This window comes from Orcinus orca, chromosome 21 (genome assembly GCF_937001465.1).
Source record: "Orcinus orca chromosome 21, mOrcOrc1.1, whole genome shotgun sequence".
NCBI classification, from domain to species: Eukaryota; Metazoa; Chordata; class Mammalia; order Artiodactyla; family Delphinidae; genus Orcinus; species Orcinus orca.
The window spans coordinates 18,324,863-18,341,670 of NC_064579.1; the positions used below are offsets into that span (position 1 = coordinate 18,324,863).

General features: G+C 35.5%; 1 protein-coding gene across 25 annotated transcripts in view; it reads left to right on the forward strand.

The window, feature by feature from the left end:
• Positions 1-16,808, forward strand: part of PCM1 (pericentriolar material 1) — an 88,668-nt gene that overhangs the window by 12,677 nt on the left and 59,183 nt on the right. For 13 of the 25 annotated variants that reach the window (XM_049704137.1, XM_033400654.2, XM_033400653.2 and 10 more), the window contains 9 exons: positions 1,107-1,352; positions 2,706-2,975; positions 3,621-3,791; positions 3,977-4,093; positions 5,587-5,775; positions 10,798-10,975; positions 11,139-11,228; positions 13,729-13,838; positions 16,517-16,733. In XM_049704137.1, coding sequence (XP_049560094.1) covers positions 1,107-1,352; positions 2,706-2,975; positions 3,621-3,791; positions 3,977-4,093; positions 5,587-5,775; positions 10,798-10,975; positions 11,139-11,228; positions 13,729-13,838; positions 16,517-16,733 — 1,588 coding nt within the window. The remainder of the gene's footprint in view (positions 1-1,106; positions 1,353-2,705; positions 2,976-3,620; positions 3,792-3,976; positions 4,094-5,586; positions 5,776-10,797; positions 10,976-11,138; positions 11,229-13,728; positions 13,839-16,516; positions 16,734-16,808) is intronic. The other 12 variants (XM_033400674.2, XM_033400679.2, XM_033400675.2 and 9 more) reach the window with 5 other exon arrangements.

The window sequence follows — 16,808 nt, forward strand, 5'->3', positions numbered from 1 at the left end:
CCGGGAAGATCCCACATGCCGCGGAGTGGCTGGGCCCGTGAGCCATGGCCGCTGAGCCTACGCGTCTGGAGCCTGTGCTCTGCAACGGGAGAGGCCACAACAGTGAGAGGCCCGCGTACCAAAAGAAAAAAAAAGAATGAAAAAAAATAATTAAGCATTTTTTGTCATTTCATATTAGACCTTATCATGTAGTACATTGTTGCCTATAGAAAATAATAGTTATATTTATTGCTTACTACATGCTAGGCACTGTGCTAGCTGTTTTATGTACATTTTTTCTTAAAAAAATTTTTTTTATTGAAGTATAATTGCTTTACAATGTTGTATTAGTTTCTGCTGTACAATGAAGTGAATCAGCTATATGTATACCTATATCCCCTCCCTCTTGGACCTCCCTCCTCCGCCCCCATCCCACCCATCTAGGTTGTCACAGAGCACCGAGTTGAGCTCCCTGTGCTATACAGCAGGTTCCCACTAGCTATCTACTTTACACACAGTAGTGTATTTATGTCAAACCTAATCTCCCAGTTTGTCCCACCCTCCCGTTATGTATGTTATTATTAATCGTGTTTTAAAGGTGACACTATTTTAGAGATTAGGAAACTGAGATCTTGGGAAGTTTAATAAATTGCCTGGGGTCACACAGTGGGGCGTTTCTTCCTATAACAATAATTGCTTTAGAACACAGGTTGATTCCAGATCTGTCTACCTATATATACTGACTTTAAAGGAGGCCAGTAAAGATATATATAATTTATTTCACTATTCAGTTTATAAATAGTAACGAACCATTTTTAAAAACGCTTTTGAAAATATTCAGACTGACGCTAGGTTTGGAGTTTGGGTATTTGTATTTGTTAATGACCTATGATAGGAAAGTAATTATTTTCTGAATAATTATAATTTCAGCACAGTTTGAAATTTAGGCTAGGTGTAGTGGAGGGAAAATGGGTTAGTACAAGTAAATAATTGTCTCTAAGACTATATATTTATGTGAAAAATGTTTGTCATTTAAAATTTTAAGACCAAAAATTTTTAAGTGTACCAAAATATTTTCCTGATTTGATAGAGGCCAGATTAACCTTTGCCTGTACTTTTTTTTAAAGGATTGGGGTGGCCAACAGAAGAAGGCAAATAGATCATCAGAAAAGAATAAGAAAAAGTTTGGTGTAGAAAGTGATAAAAGGGTAACTAATGATATTTCTCCGGAGTCATCGCCAGGAGTTGGAAGGCGAAGAACGAAGACTCCACATACGTTTCCGCATAGTAGATACATGACGCAGATGTCCGTTCCCGAGCAGGCAGAATTGGAGAAACTTAAACAGCGGATAAACTTCAGTGATTTAGATCAGGTTTGTAAATTATTTTAAAAATCAAGTTATGACTATGGAAAATATTGGCAAAAGACTAAATAGTTTGTCTTAATAAATTTGAGCTGTTTATTTCCTTTTTCTTAGTTTCTGTGCATATGGAGAGAATGTTAATCCGTTGTGATGGTACTGTGTTCTTTGGAGGGCAATAAAGTCCTTATTTCTAAACTTGCTGAGGACAAGTCTCTTAGGACTTTATTATTATACTATATGACTAACTTAAATGATTACATTTTGAAACTAAATTATGCATGCTAGTAACTGAGTAAGATTGCTGTTAATAAGCAAAAGGGAATATCCAGTTTAGAATATTTGTCATTTGTTAAGTGTGGGATGTGCTGGCTTATCTCAAGTTTAGAATAAAACAGTTGTTTGTATTTATAATCACTGAAATCAAGTTTAGAACTAAAAGCAAGTAGAAATGATAATGAACTCTTAACATTTTACTGTCACATCTGTACTTCATAGAGGTAAGTTTTCCAAATATGCATAAAGGTAGATTCAAGTCTGGTATGATGGTGATGATCATATATCATTTAGTCACCTATGTGTTAATTATTGAGCATTTACTGTATGCCAGGCACTGAGTTGAGTACTTTATCAGACAATGCTTCACATTGACACATCTTGTTTTTAAAATTTATTTATTTATTTTTGGCTGCGTTGGGTCTTCCTTGCTGCATGTGGTCTTTCTCTGGTTGTGGCACGCGGGAGCTACTCTTCCTTATGGTGCGCAGGCTTCTCATTGCGGTGGCTTCTCTTGTTGAGGAGCGCGGGCTCTAGGCACGCGGGCTCAGTAGTTGTGGCTCGCGGGCTCTAGAGCGCAGGCTCAGAAGTTGTGGCACATGGGCTTAGTTGCTCCGTGGCATGTGGGATCTTCCTGGCCCAGGGATCAAACCCGTGTCCCCTGCATTGGCAGGTGGATTCTTAACCACTGTGCCACCAGGGAAGTCCTACACTGACACATCTTTATGTTGATGTTCATATTAATTAACATTGATTCATTGGGTCCAAAGCCTATGTTATATTCTGTGATCAAGTATGACTAGCAATATGAGTTATAAATATGATTCATAATCCTGCTACTTCATTTAGACTAGTCTTGCTCATATTCATCATTTGAATTGTCTGACAGAATGAGGCCTAGGATGTGATAATTGAATTTTGATATTTTACTAAAAGAATTTTGTAGGTCTGAAGCTGTTTTGAACCTTACAGCAAATCTGTTTATATGCACCTTGTGAATCAATATCTGATGGTAAAACTAAGAACATTGGATTTTTTTAATTTTGAAAGATTAATGTTTGTGGGATTTGGTTTCTTTTTCATATATAGAGAAGCATTGGAAGTGATTCTCAAGGTAGAGCAACAGCTGCTAACAACAAACGTCAGCTTAGTGAAAACCGAAAGCCCTTCAACTTTTTGCCTATGCAGATTAATACTAACAAGAGCAAAGATGCTGCTGTAAATCCTCAAAAGAGAGAAATGATTGGATCAGCACAATGTAAAGAGTTGTTTGCTTCTGCTTTAAGTAATGACCTTTTGCAAAACTGTCAAGTCTCTGAAGAAGATGGGAGAGGAGAGCCTGCAATGGAGAGCAGCCAGGTGATAAAACTTTCTTTTGCTCTTTGCTTTCATAAACCTCAAAGTAGATTCATTAAGATTTAAAAAAAATATTGGGTTATGCACATAGGAATTTTAGGTAGAATTAAAGTACTCTGACCTTTCTCATTAATCTATCAGGTTTACTCAAAATGGTGTAAATTTCTTTTTACCAAAATGATTGTAGAAATGGCATAGTAAGGTAAATTAAGACTTCTGTTCATCTGCCAAATGCTGTATTGCTAATTTTTAGTGAAGAGCAATTGGGAGCAATGTGATTAATAGATTGCTGTAGAAATTTTTTTAAATGGTTGTATAATTTTTTGAAAAAATTATTTTTCAAAGTATCTTAATTTTTAAAATTTATTTATAAAATATATAAACAGTAGAGAAATTTATATAAATGTTTGATACGCAGTTTTATAAAATGAAGTTCCCAAGTAATGAAACTAAAACACATTTTGAAATTTTTAAGTTAACAGTAATTGGAATTGTTAGTATTGCCTGTTATGTTTTGATTAAATTCTAAATTTGATTCAGATCTTTTGCATGTATGAATTCATACAATAAACCTAGAAGTATCTTTAGTTATTTGAAATTAAAATCTATAATTATAATTCCCCCCCACCCCAAATATTTCCCTTGCAGATTGTAAGCAGGCTTGTTCAGATTCGTGACTATATTACTAAAGCTAGTTCCATGCGGGAAGATCTTGTAGAGAAAAATGAAAGATCTGCTAATGTTGAGCGCCTTACTCATCTAATAGATCACCTTAAAGAACAAGAAAAGTCATATATGAAATTTCTCCAAAAAATTCTTGTAAGTTTTGGACCCTTTAAATAACGTATTGAGTTATTTTTGTAGTATATCAGTGTACATGTACTGATGACATTCTGATGCCACCCCAGAGGAGTTAATATATTTTCAAAAAATCGTGCCATCCATTATAACATTTTATTGCCCTTTTTAATAGTTGTATGATTTATACCGCTAAAATATTTCAGGCTAGAGAAAATGAGGAGGAGGATGTTCGGACTATAGATTCAGCTGTGGGATCTGGTTCTGTAGCTGAGAGCACATCGCTAAACATAGATGTGCAGTCTGAGGCTTCAGATACCACGGTAAGCGGCTTTTTAGTAATTAAAGTGCTGGAAATGAAGATATAAAGTTTTCCCCCGTTTTTCACGATGATATTTTTGTAGGCATTTCTTAATGAAAAGTTTATCTCAGGGAAGAAACCCTCAGATTGTTAATGCTGTATATATTCTTTTTGAACATGGAAGTTTAAAAGTTTTATTTATTAGCATTAAAAATAGTTTTAATGGTTGATTAAATCTAATAATATCTGATCTTCAATTTGCAGAAACCTGGTTTTTCTAGTTTGTTTCATTAAGCACAGCTTTACTCATTTTAAGAAGCATTGGGAAAGTTAAAATTCATTGTGGATGTAAGAGCTATAAGTACAGTGTCATTGCTTAGCATGTCGTCTGTTGGAAGAGTCTCCAAGTTAATTTCCCATTGAGGAACCATTTTAAGGCTGTTAGGATTCTCATTTCTCAGGCTAGCTTAGAACGGAAGCAAAACCAGGCGACTGATAAATTGAGATGAAAATGGGACAGGGTAGCATTTACTTTGGGATTTATTCCAGTGAGAAAAATACTATAAATTCTGACTCTGCAAAATGGAATGTATCAAAATACTGTCTTTTGGAAAAATAATCAGAAATTTACAGAACTTTGAGGAAAGATTTATAAAATAAACTTAGTTTGTAGAAGTTAGTATGAAACTAGTATACTTTTAAGCATTTTAATTTTAGCAGATGAACCTACAACCATGCATTAGTAAACTTGAAAGTCTGTTATCAGTAATGCCTTTCTTGTGAAAGGATAGCCACGTGTATCTTTTGTGTCCGAGGTATGTTCCAAAGTACCATTCAGCATTAGGAATTTGAGGGTTTGTTTCCTTTTAATATTGACCTGCATAGTTTCCTGTCTGCCTCCTTTCTCTTCCTTGCCCTTCCTGATTTGAAGAGGAAATTTGAATTTTTTTTCTCTCCATTATTTTCACCAGGAGATGCTCAGAGGGCTTGATCCAAATGGTTGTTGAAGAATGGATTCTACTGCGGGGAAATTGTTTTTCTATTTACAGTGGTGCTGGGACTAATTTCTTTCTCACATTTCATTCCAGCAGAAGTGGAAGGGTTGGGGCATGTCGGTAAAGGAATTCTGTTGGAGAGGAGTGGGAAATGATATAGATGATTATTATAACTTATATGCTAGTGTGTATCATATTCCCCATGATGAGAATTTCTTTCATATCATTAAATCAGGAAATTTTGAAAGTTAATAACAGCAGAGTAAATGTTGAAATATGCTTCAGCAATTGTTGTATAGCTTATTGCCTAGGATATGATATTCACTTAATTATAATAAGCCCAGAGTCTAGTCTATAGGAATTTAAAAGTCTAACTTAAAGTTTTATTGCCACTTGGGGGAGGGTGGATTGATTTTCTGAAAGATGGACTTGTAATTTTTTATATTTATTTACAAGACTGGCTTATATGTTAAACAGGAGTTTGTGTTAAGAAATTAATATGTTACACTATTTAATAAAGGAGGCATCTTTTAGTCTGAGAATTCGGCCGTGCATTGAGGACAAACTAGGGAATTCAGCTTCACAAGAACAGGTTTCAGACATTGACGTTACAACAAGTCCAAAAGGGAAAGGTGACAGACCTCCTCAGAATGACAGGGAACTGAGGCCTAATAGGAAATATAGCCGAAAACGTGGATTTCCCTCAAAGGTATACTTCACAATATTAACTTGGGAAGTCTCTAAATGAGCACCTCTTTTGTTCATATTTCCTCTCCTTTATTTTCTTTTTTGTTGTTGCTATTAACTTTTAAATATGTACGTTAACATGGTTAATTGTACTGTAATTTGCATTAGTAAAATGCTGTCCCTTAGTGTTTTTTCCTTTTCTGCTTTCTTATTCTCCGCTCCATGGATTATGTGTGGCAGCTATTTTTAATTTGTATTAACAAAGGACTTGAAACTTAATCCATTTTCCTTTTTTTGCTGTTGAGAACTCAAAATATAACACATTCTTAAACCTTGACCATTAGTTGCCTTTTGTTTCTGATATTTGTGTTCATGGATTAAGATGGTATTTTTAAGTTTTGTCTTATTTCCTGTAGTCATTCATTAAAGAAAGAAAAAATAGAGCAAGCAATTAGCTTTCCTGTTTTTTTAATAATGAAATATTGGGTTGGCCAAAAATTTGTTTGGGTTTTTCCCTAATATCCTATGGAAAAACCCAAACGAACTTTTTGACCAACCCAATATTTTTAGTGTTTTTTTGTTTATATTTTTCTTCCCATTGGAAATCCCTTCTTCCATTCTGTTTTTAAAAAAATTATCCAGTTGACTTGTTTCCTGATGTTTTTGCTACTTTTTTCTCCAAAGTTTGCTGTAAATGTTCTTTCTTTTAATTTTCCATGATTTGCATAAAGACACTCAGGAAACGTTTAAAGACAACTATTTGTGTAGTTCTACTTAAAACAGTTTGGAAAAAAATGGCATTTGTAAAAGTGCTCATATTTGACAGGAGTAAAGTACTATTTTAATAATTGAGTATAGATAAGACCAATTTCCTATGTTTTATTACTAGCTTATTACCTAGGATTAGGCTTTCCTTTCTGTTATGTACATATTTTATATTTTTGTGGCGTTTAAAAATGACAAAGTTTAACCTCTAGATATTATGGTGTCTCCCCGCTCTCCCACAAGAGTTTGAAGATATAGTTTGAAGTCAGCTATAGTGATCTTACTATAAAGTGTTAAGCAAAAGGTGTCCCAGTTCAACAGAATAGTAAAGTAGCTGATTATTTTTAAAACTACTAGCATTGGAGAAGAGAAAGTGAATGGGGGGAAATAGATCCTTTGGAACTTAATGTTCCTTTCTTAAGTCTTCTGAATAGTGACAAACAGAACTTGAGTTGACAGTTACTGCAGCATAGCATCTTCCAGTTTTACTTTTTTCCCCTAAGGCATTAGGTTTGCTTTTAAAAACCACTTTTCTGTTTTAAGTTTCTTTGAATAATGTCCTTATAAATATTATTTTCTCTTGAACTTCTTTCTGGAGTTTATTTTAATTTGATTCTTTTTAATCTTTTGATTCTTTGGGCCATCCTAGGGTAATTCTATCAGTACTGTGTTCATAAAATGATTTCATTTTCTTAGAAAAAACCCTAATTCCCACTGACTGACTTTATTCTTTCTCTTTTATGCAGAATCTGTTGTTCTCCCCACCTACCTTCATTCCCTCCTTAACATCCTTTCAAAATGTAGTATTCTGTTAGAAGACTAGGGAAAAAAGTTGGTGTCTTAACTGAGGTTCAGAGCTTAAAGCAACCTTGTGAGTTGCAGCTTGATAGGAGATAATTGATATTCTTGAGTTGCCTACAAGGGCAGAGTCCATTTTATGAAATATTTTATAGACACGATGACGTTGCATAATTTTTAAAAAGCGCTTTCCCTGAATACCCATGCCCTCATTGTTTTCCCATACTCATCTTTCCCCCACACTTAATCTCAGCTCTTAGAGCATTCATAAGCTTTTAAAAATACCATCTACTCATTTTTTGCTATCGTTTTTATCATTTCTAGTTACTTCATGTGGGCTAGATTTGTCTCCCAAACTAGACTATGCTTCTTCAGAGATAGTTTTAAATACAGAAGACATAGTCTATGGATGTAATTTTGGGGCAGATAGTATGATGTGAAAAAACACTAACCTAGAACTTAGGAATCTGATTTCCCCTCACTGTGATATTGGATAAATCACAGCTTTATCTTCTCTGGGCTTATAGTTTCTCACCTTTCAGATGACAAAACTTAGAATACATATTAACTGAAGTACTTTTCAGCCATAAAAATATATTTGGATCCATGAAGAATTATTGGAAGAACATCAGTGGAGTAGAGGAAAGGAAGACTTAGGGTTTTCTGAAATGTGTTACCTGTATGCAACTCGAGATTTCATGCTTAAGTTATTATTTTTTTTAATTTGTAAACTAAGAATGTACTTACTGAAAGTGACTCAAAACGTTTAAATGAAATTGTGTGTTTGAAGGATGCATATAGTCCTGGCCTCCTTTTTTGGATTTCTATTCCATGCACCATCTTCTTGCCATGTTTTTATCCCCAGGTATTTTTATTACCATTTTCTCATCTTCCCTTTCTTTATATTTGATTGTAGTTCCACCCACCTCCCTCAGTTCATCTTTTCAAATTATTAGTCTGAAATGTTATTTATGTGGATGGAAAAGTTATTAAGCAGTAATAAAACTCCACTAATTTCAAAAATTGTTGGGAATTCATCTTTGGATTAGTGAAAAATCTGAAGTTCAGAATTCTTTATAATTAGAGTATCAAAGTTTTGCAAATAAATGTGACTAACAAGGATTAAAGTTCTTTTTAAAAGTTTGCATTTTAAAGGGTAATAAACCATAATATTAAATTGTTTAGTAAGTTCTTCAAAATTAGATAGCTTTAAGGTTAGCTTGAGGTCTAAACTATTTTTGAGATGGGAGGATTATGAATTAGATGGAGATAATGCATTCTTGATGGTTTTCTTCTTTCCTAGATGACTTTTTGCCTTATTTGTGTAATGTTTCTCTTCTTAGTCATTTATCACTGATGCTTTGTTGGAGTATTTGATTGATGTCAACCTGGAGAGATTTCTCCAAGTTGTTCCACTGAAATCTGTACCTGATTGGGTTTGGTTTTATATTTTACCAGTGACTTTGATGAAATTAATTTGGATCAGATCTGAGATGGCTACCTATCTCAGATTGATACTTATCTCTCACCCTTCAAATTATTTTTTCAAGATGTAAATAGTCTTGAAATGAGCAAGAACTAAGAAGATGAATTTTCATAGGAATGAATGTAATGTTAACTAGGTAACTCCACTTGTATAAGATGGGAGAGAACTGGGTAAATTATACTTGATTTGAAAATGGCTTTAGTTTATTGGAAAGTCTCCAGTAAATACTAGCTTAACCAAGGTACATTATTTCTCTTCCATATTCATAAAGTCTAGTTGGCCAGTCCTGGATAGAGCACTGACCTGGCTTCTCTGATACCTACATCAAACATTCTAACTGTAGTCTTCTACTTCCTATTTGAGCTTCCTTTCTTTGAGTTCTTAATTCTGAGCCATGTAATTATTTTTATTGCTTGCCAAGTTATCACAGTTACTCATTCTTATTTACAGTACTAATGAGTCCTACTTGGGGAGGTAAAGAGAAGAGGTTTTTGCAAAGTATTGTTAAGGAATGTTACCCAGAAGAGAATTTCTCTGGAGCCATCTGTGTTCTCCATAATTTTTCTTGGAATCAAATGTACATAGGGAGAACAGATCAGTTCATTTTTACTTTGAAAAGAAATCACTGAGGTTTATTTTCCTTGTTAACTTTGCTCAGAGCCAGGGGAGATCATTCATTTAAAGTCTCCAATTTGGTAGCAATGCAAATTTAAAATTGACTATTTCTAAGTTAATAGAAATATTTTATGTAAATATTAGCTAAAATCATTAAACTTTTAAGATACAGAATTTTTTAAAAGGCAAATCAGTGATGAAAAATACCATTATGGTATACAGTTCATGCATAATTTGTCTTATTTATTGTTTCCAGGTTGTATTTAACTTTCTCTCTTTGATTAATTGACTTTATTTTTTCTGGTTGGGTTACACTTGAATAGTTTTAAGATTAACATTTAAAATTTTATAATTCCTTATAAGTGGCACCTATTTAATCTGTTCCTCTTTTAGGCAAAATGTTATCTTTTGGGGGGAATTTCAAAGTAATTTATGTCCTCAGACTCAGCATTAAATGAGCATCTTTTGAAAGAAAAAATAGTAATGATATCTTTGATGCAAAAGATAATATTTTTTCTTTACTGTATGATAATATAAAGTGATGCAAGTAAATTAAAGCCTTTCACATCAAATAATCAAATAAAAAGTATATTTTAAAAATTTCCATCCGTAGTTAGAAAATAGTTGGTTTGTTTTTGTTTTGTTGGTTTTTAAACATCACTTCTAGGAATGGGGCAGAAGAGTTTTTTAGTCTGTTCTTTCTCCAGGGCTACTTTTAGGGCATTAGCCTGGTATGATCTGCTCTTCCTTTTCTGTAAGGCCTGGCCTGGATCCCTCATTCTTTTGTGTGTGTGTGTGTGTGTGTGTGTGTGTGTGTGTGTGTGTGTGGCCTGGATCCCTCATTCTTTTGTGTGTGTGTGTGTGTGTGTGTGTGTGTGTGTGTGTGGCCTGGATCCCTCATTCTTTTGTGTGTGTGTGTGTGTGTGTGTGGCCTGGATCCCTCATTCTTGTGTGTGTGTGTGTGTGTGTGTGTGTGTGTGTGTGTGTGTGGCCTGGATCCCTCATTCTTTTGTGTGTGTGTGTGTGTGTGGCCTGGATCCCTCATTCTTTTGTGTGTGTGTGTGTGTGTGTGTGTGTGTGTGTGTGTGTGTGTGTGTCGGCCTTCCTGTCTTCCTTTTTGTATGCCTTTTCTTTTATTTTCTTTTTGTTAATTCTTCATGCTAAGCATATGCATATGGTCTTTTACCTTGAAATTACCTAACTAATTCTTAACATGACAGGCTGTCTCTGTGTCATCATTTTCTTCTTTTTCTTTCAAGTCTGTATCTAGGGTTGTATATTTAATACTAATTTATTATCTATGTATGTACCTTGCCGTTGGTAGTTGAAATAGGAACATGGATTTTAAAAGATATAAGCGTTGTTGGTCTTATTTTTCAGGCCAGAGATCCTCAGCAGGAGCCTATGGAAGAGATAGAAAATTTGAAGAAACAACATGATTTATTAAAAAGGATGTTACAGCAGCAGGAGCAGCTGAGAGCTCTGCAGGGACGACAAGCTGCTCTTCTTGCTCTGCAGCATAAGGCAGAGCAAGCTATTGCTGTGATGGATGATTCTGGTATGCCACCATCTTAGAATGTTGTTATAAGTAAGGCTCAATAAATAATGATATGATTGCAAGGTGGATGCTGGTTATTATATAATTAGATCTTGATTGTTGTCTAGTTTAGAAACCTACATGTGAGGCTTACCCTGTCCTGTGCTTTTCTCTGGTTATGCAGAAAAGGTTGCAGGGACAACTCCTGGCCATCATACTGTACCGTGCAGACAGCCAGCTCGCTCTCCTTTTCATCAGAGAGTACCCTTAAGAGGTAAAAGGGACAGGATGTAGTTCTGTTTTTGTACCTCAAATTTATAGGGCTCTTGTTGCTTATATTTCTGCCTTTTGTACTTTATTTAACTAGGATTGCTGTACTTTGCTTGCCTGCCAAGGAAGGGTTAAAACCTTAAGTGAGACAGTGAATAAATGTAAGCTTCTTTGGCTTCTGACATGAGTAGTGAGGTATCAAATTGTATGCACTAGTTCCTTTGAACTAAATTTATATCCTATCCAGTCTCCCTGAGACTCAGAAATGTTCTTTTCTTTCTCCTTCTTTCCCTCATACCCATGTATCACTTAGATGGAAATTGTATTGAATTCTTTTTTTTTCATTTTTTAAAAAATTTCAGCTTTATTGCGGTATAATTGACATATAAAATTATAAGATATTTAAAGTATACATCTTAGTGATTTAAGTTTTGTATTTTGGGATCTTGTTTAAGAAACCTTTCCCCATCCTTTGTATTGAATTCTTTAGTATGGAGTCTAACTTTATAGTTTGTCTTGTTATTGGCAAACCTACGTGTTTAATTTCTCATTAAGTTGAAAACATATTGTTACTTATTAAAACTTAAAGCCAAATTATATTTTCTAGTAGTCTGTCATTACAGTCTAATAATAATTTATCTCCTGTGAGCTCTCCATTTTAGGTCCTTACTGTGGTTACCCTGTTGTTACTCAATTTATCGTGTTGTCCACACCTAGCCCACTGGCTCAGCCTTCTGATCACTGTTATATGTAATTTAATTTTGCATTTTCATAAGGAACTTTATGACTTGCAAGTAACTTACTCTTTTGTAATAATTATATAGTCGTATAGAATATATGTGGTATAGTATATAATAGTATATAATATGCAAATTTTCATCCCCATTTTTCCCTTGCAAAATTCAAAGTATCATTAGCTGTTAGATTTAGGAAAAAACAAAATATTTTAACAATGACAAATACAGTTCGGTTAATGACCAACTTTTAAAATATTTTTCAAGATTGGAGTATCAGATTTCAGAGACTTTCTTGTGATAGTTATGTTATTTCAAATAGTTATATTTACGTCATCTCATTTGATCACCACAAAACTGTAGGTTAGTCGCCAGGGCTTTTTTTATAATTCTCACTTTAGAGAGAAGGAACTCTAACACAGAACTCGTGACTTGCCTAGGCTTATATGGAATTTTAGTAGAATCAGATTTCTTGAGTTCCAGGTCAGGGGTCTTCTATTTCTGAATATAAACCTTTATTTTTAAGTAAGCAGATAATCTTTCTTTCTTTCTTTTTTATTTTTAATGTACTATTATGAGACAAGTACCAGGAGAAGAATAAACAGGAGTTAAAATTTGAATTTATTTTATGTACTATTTCAAAAAGAATTTTAGGTTAATGATTGAAAACAGATTTTCTCTTGCATTTATGAGATTTTGCAGGAGAATACTGATGAAAAACAAACTTACAGTAATCTTTAGGTATATAAGAGAGGCAACATAATTGTCATGGGAAAGAGTGTTCCTTTAACCATTTAACTAGCAAGTTGTGTGTTATCTAGACTGTAATTGCTTTTTTTTGTCCCCAAGTACTTTGGACTGGATACATGGGAATCTACCCTGCCCTGTAATTCTAATTTCTCATTGAAAAAGCTAATATTTTCCTTCAAAACAGAAACAGTTTATAGTCATTGTCTCTTTTAGAGCTGGAAAGATAAGCATGGGGTGTTTGAGTAATACAGAGTAACTATTATGAAAATTGTCATCAGAATACTGCCTTAGGAAGATAAAAACTGGTCTTTTAGTATGACTTGTATCACAAGCAACTCCTTCAATAAATTATCTGTTCTACAGTAGGGGTCGGCAAACTATATATAGCCAGCTGGATTTGGCCCACTGCCTGAAATAAGATTTTATGGAACATAGCTATGTCCATTTGTTTATGTATTGTATATAGTTGCTTTTGCCCCACAGTGGCAGAGTTGGGTAGTTGAGACAAGAACTATATCTCCACAAAGCCTAATATGTTTACTATCTGAATCTTTAAAAAAAGTTTGCCAGCCCCTGTACTAGAACACTGATTCTGTTGGGGAGGTGGGGATTGAGACTGGTCAGAATTAGCTGTGCTTTTTCAGACGAACCACTTTGCCCGCCACGCCTCCAACCCAACCTGGTGGACCTTCCCACACCCAGACTCTTTTGAGTCACTATCCTTAATTGGGATGTAACAGTATCCCTCCTTGAATGTTGGGACAGAAAAAGATGAACCACTATACTAGAGTTTTGTGAGTGTCCCTTTATTTTCAGGTTAGGTGGAAACATAAAATGATTGGTTGACAGATAAATCTGAGGGTTAACTAGTTTCAAATTACGTTGAGATTTTTTAAATTTCTTTTTTCCCCCCAAATTTCTTTTTAGCGTCTCAGAAGTTAAAGTGTTGTTTTTTATTTATTTGCTTTAATGAATTATTAAATTATTTGCTTGAATGAAAGTTGTTAACTTCCTTTCCAGCTGTAACAGAAACTACAGGTAGCCTATCTGGAGTCAGTATCACATCTGAACTAAATGAAGAATTGAATGATTTAATTCAGCGTTTTCATAATCAGCTTCGTGATTCTCAGGTAACTTCATTTTTTTGGTATACTGGATTTAAAATCACATTAACTAAAGCAGTGCTTCTCAAACTTTACTGAGCATACATATCACCTGGCATGATTGTTAAAAACTGTAGATTTCTGGTCAGTGGGATCCCCCCACCTCCAAAATTATGATTCATACATTTGGGGTGGGCTTCCCACCATGTGATTCCAGTGCTGGAAGTCTCGGGACTATGCTTTGGGAAACACTAATTTAGAGGAAATATCTACTTTGAATGAAGTGATTAGTGAAATTTCCCCTTTGTATGCTCCTAGATGACGCATTCTTATTTCACCTTTAAGATTGTTAATAGTCACAACTGTTAAACTTAAGTTAGTGTGAATCTATGCTTTTGCAATGTTTTACTAACAATTTTAAGGAAGTTCTTAAGTTTAATTTCAGAGTTAGTAAGTGTTATAATTTGATGACCTTTGTAAATAATGATATAAATGCAAAATTTCAGTCTGTTGAGTGAGAAAGGGTGAATTAGTACCTTCCACTGGAAATGGGTATAATTGACAATGCATTATCTTCTGTCTGCTGACCCAAGTTTAAATGAAAGAAGATGATCTAACTACTTTGGAGAGTTATTTAGCAATATCTAGTACGTTTTTTCTAGTGACCCTGTTCAAAAGGAGATGCATACAAGAATGTTCATGGCAGCATTGTATTAATAGCAAAGCAGAAACAATCTAAATGTCCATGAACAGGAAAATGGATTAGTAAGTTATGATATATACATAGAGTGAAATCCTGTAACCGATTACAGGAAATGAACCAGAGGTAATGAATGAAAATGCAAGTTTAAGAAGGATACCACTTAGCTTATGTTTTAAAATGTGTAGAGTGTGTTTTTTTTGTTTTTTTTTTTTTTGCGGTACGCGGGCCTCTCACTGTTGTGGTCTCTCCCGTTGCGGAGCACAGGCTCCGGACGCGCAGGCTCAGCAGCCATGGCTCACGGGCCCAGCCGCTCCGCGGTACGTGGGATCTTCCCGGGCCGGGGCACGAACCAATGTCCCCTGCATCGGCAGGCGGACTCTAAACCACCGCGCCACCAGGGAAGCCCCAAGTATTTTTTTTTTTTATGGATACCTTCATAGGTATTACAAAATAAAAATACGTTTGAGAATGGTAGGTGTCTAATTCCAGATTGTGGTTATCTCAAGAGAGTAATGGGGTCAGGATTTCTATGTATAAAGCTTTAGCCATTATCTGTAATATATTTCTCTTAAAGAAAGAATTGATGCAAATGTGGCAAAATACTAAAATTTGACTAAGCTCAGTGCTGGTTACTCATTATATGATTCCCTAATCCTTAGTGGATTTTTTAAATGTTTCATAAATTTTCTTTTTTAGTAGCAAAGAAGTGGTAGGAGAAACTGATAGGTTAAGAAGTTAAAGTTTATGATTGTGGTTCTAAAAAGATGGCAAGAGAATGAGATTTTTGAAGGTTTATTCTATATAAAATATGGCATTTCTAGCACTTAATTTAGATCCAGTTAATAACATCCAGTGAATCCCCACTGTGTAGTTATGTGTGTCTATAAAACAGTATATATATACTGTTATATAGATATGGTGGCACATCAGGGAATAGTATGTATATAATTTGGGAATAGGAAAGCCATATATACTTACCGACCAGCACAACCTACACTAATGTTTATCTCTTTTTATAAAGAATATTTATGTATTTTTGGGACTTCCCTGTTGGCGCAGTGGTTAAGAATCCACCTGCCAATGCAAGGGACACGAGTTCGATCCGTGGTCCAGGAAGATTCCACATGCTGCGGAGCAACTAAGCCTGTGGGCCACTACTACTGAGCCTGCACTCTAGAGCCCACGAGCCACAACTACTGAGCCCACATGCCACAGCTGTTGAAGCCCGCCTGCCCTGGAGCCTGTGCTCCACAGAAAGAGAAGCCACTGCAGTGAGAAGCCTGCGCACCACAGCTAAGAGTAGCCCCCGCTCGCCACAACTAGAGAAAGCCTGCATGCGGCAACGAAGACCCAGTGCAGTCAAAAGAAAAAATGAGAGAGAATATTTATGCTGTTTTAATATATGATCCATTTTTTAAAAAATTTTATTTATTTATTTTATTTATTTTTGGCTGTGTTGGGTCTTCGTTTCTGTGCGTGGGCTTTCTCTAGTTGCGGCGAGTGGGGGCCACTCTTCATCGCGGTGCGCAGGCCTCTCACTGTTGCGGCCTCTCTTGTTGCGGAGCACAAGCTCCAGACACGCAGGCTCAGTAGTTGTGGCTCACCGCGGCATGTGAGATCTTCCCAGACCAGGACTCGAACCCGTGGCCCCTGCATTGGCAGGCAGATTTCAACCATTGTGCCACCGGGGAAGCCCTATTTATGCTTTTTTTTTTTTTTTTTTTTTTTGGTGGTACGTGGGCCTCTCACTGCTGTGGCCTCTCCCGTTGTGGAGCACAGGCTCCGGACGCGCAGACTCAGTGGCCATGGCTCACGGGCCCAGCCGCTCCGCAGGATGTGGGTTCTTCCCGGACCGGGGCACAAACCCGTATCCCCTGCATCGGCAGGCGGACTCTCAACCACTGTGCCACCAGGGAAGCCCAATTTATGCATTTTTAAAATGAGATTGCAAGCTTTAATCGCCTAATCTTTCTTTTTTTTCTTTTTTTTTTTTTTTTTAAAGCCTCCACCTGTTCCAGATAATAGAAGACAAGCAGAAAGTCTTTCATTAACTAGGGAGGTTTCTCAGAGCAGAAATCCATCAGTTTCAGAGCATTTACCTGATGAGAAAGTCCAGCTTTTTAGCAAAATGAGAGTGTTACAAGAAAAGAAACAAAAAATGGACAAGCTGCTTGGAGAACTTCATACACTTCGAGATGAGCATTTGAACAATTCATCCTGTAAGTAAATCTAAGCAGTGTTAGGTAGAGGACACGTAAGTATATATGCCAACATGTAATAATTCCTTAGTAAAT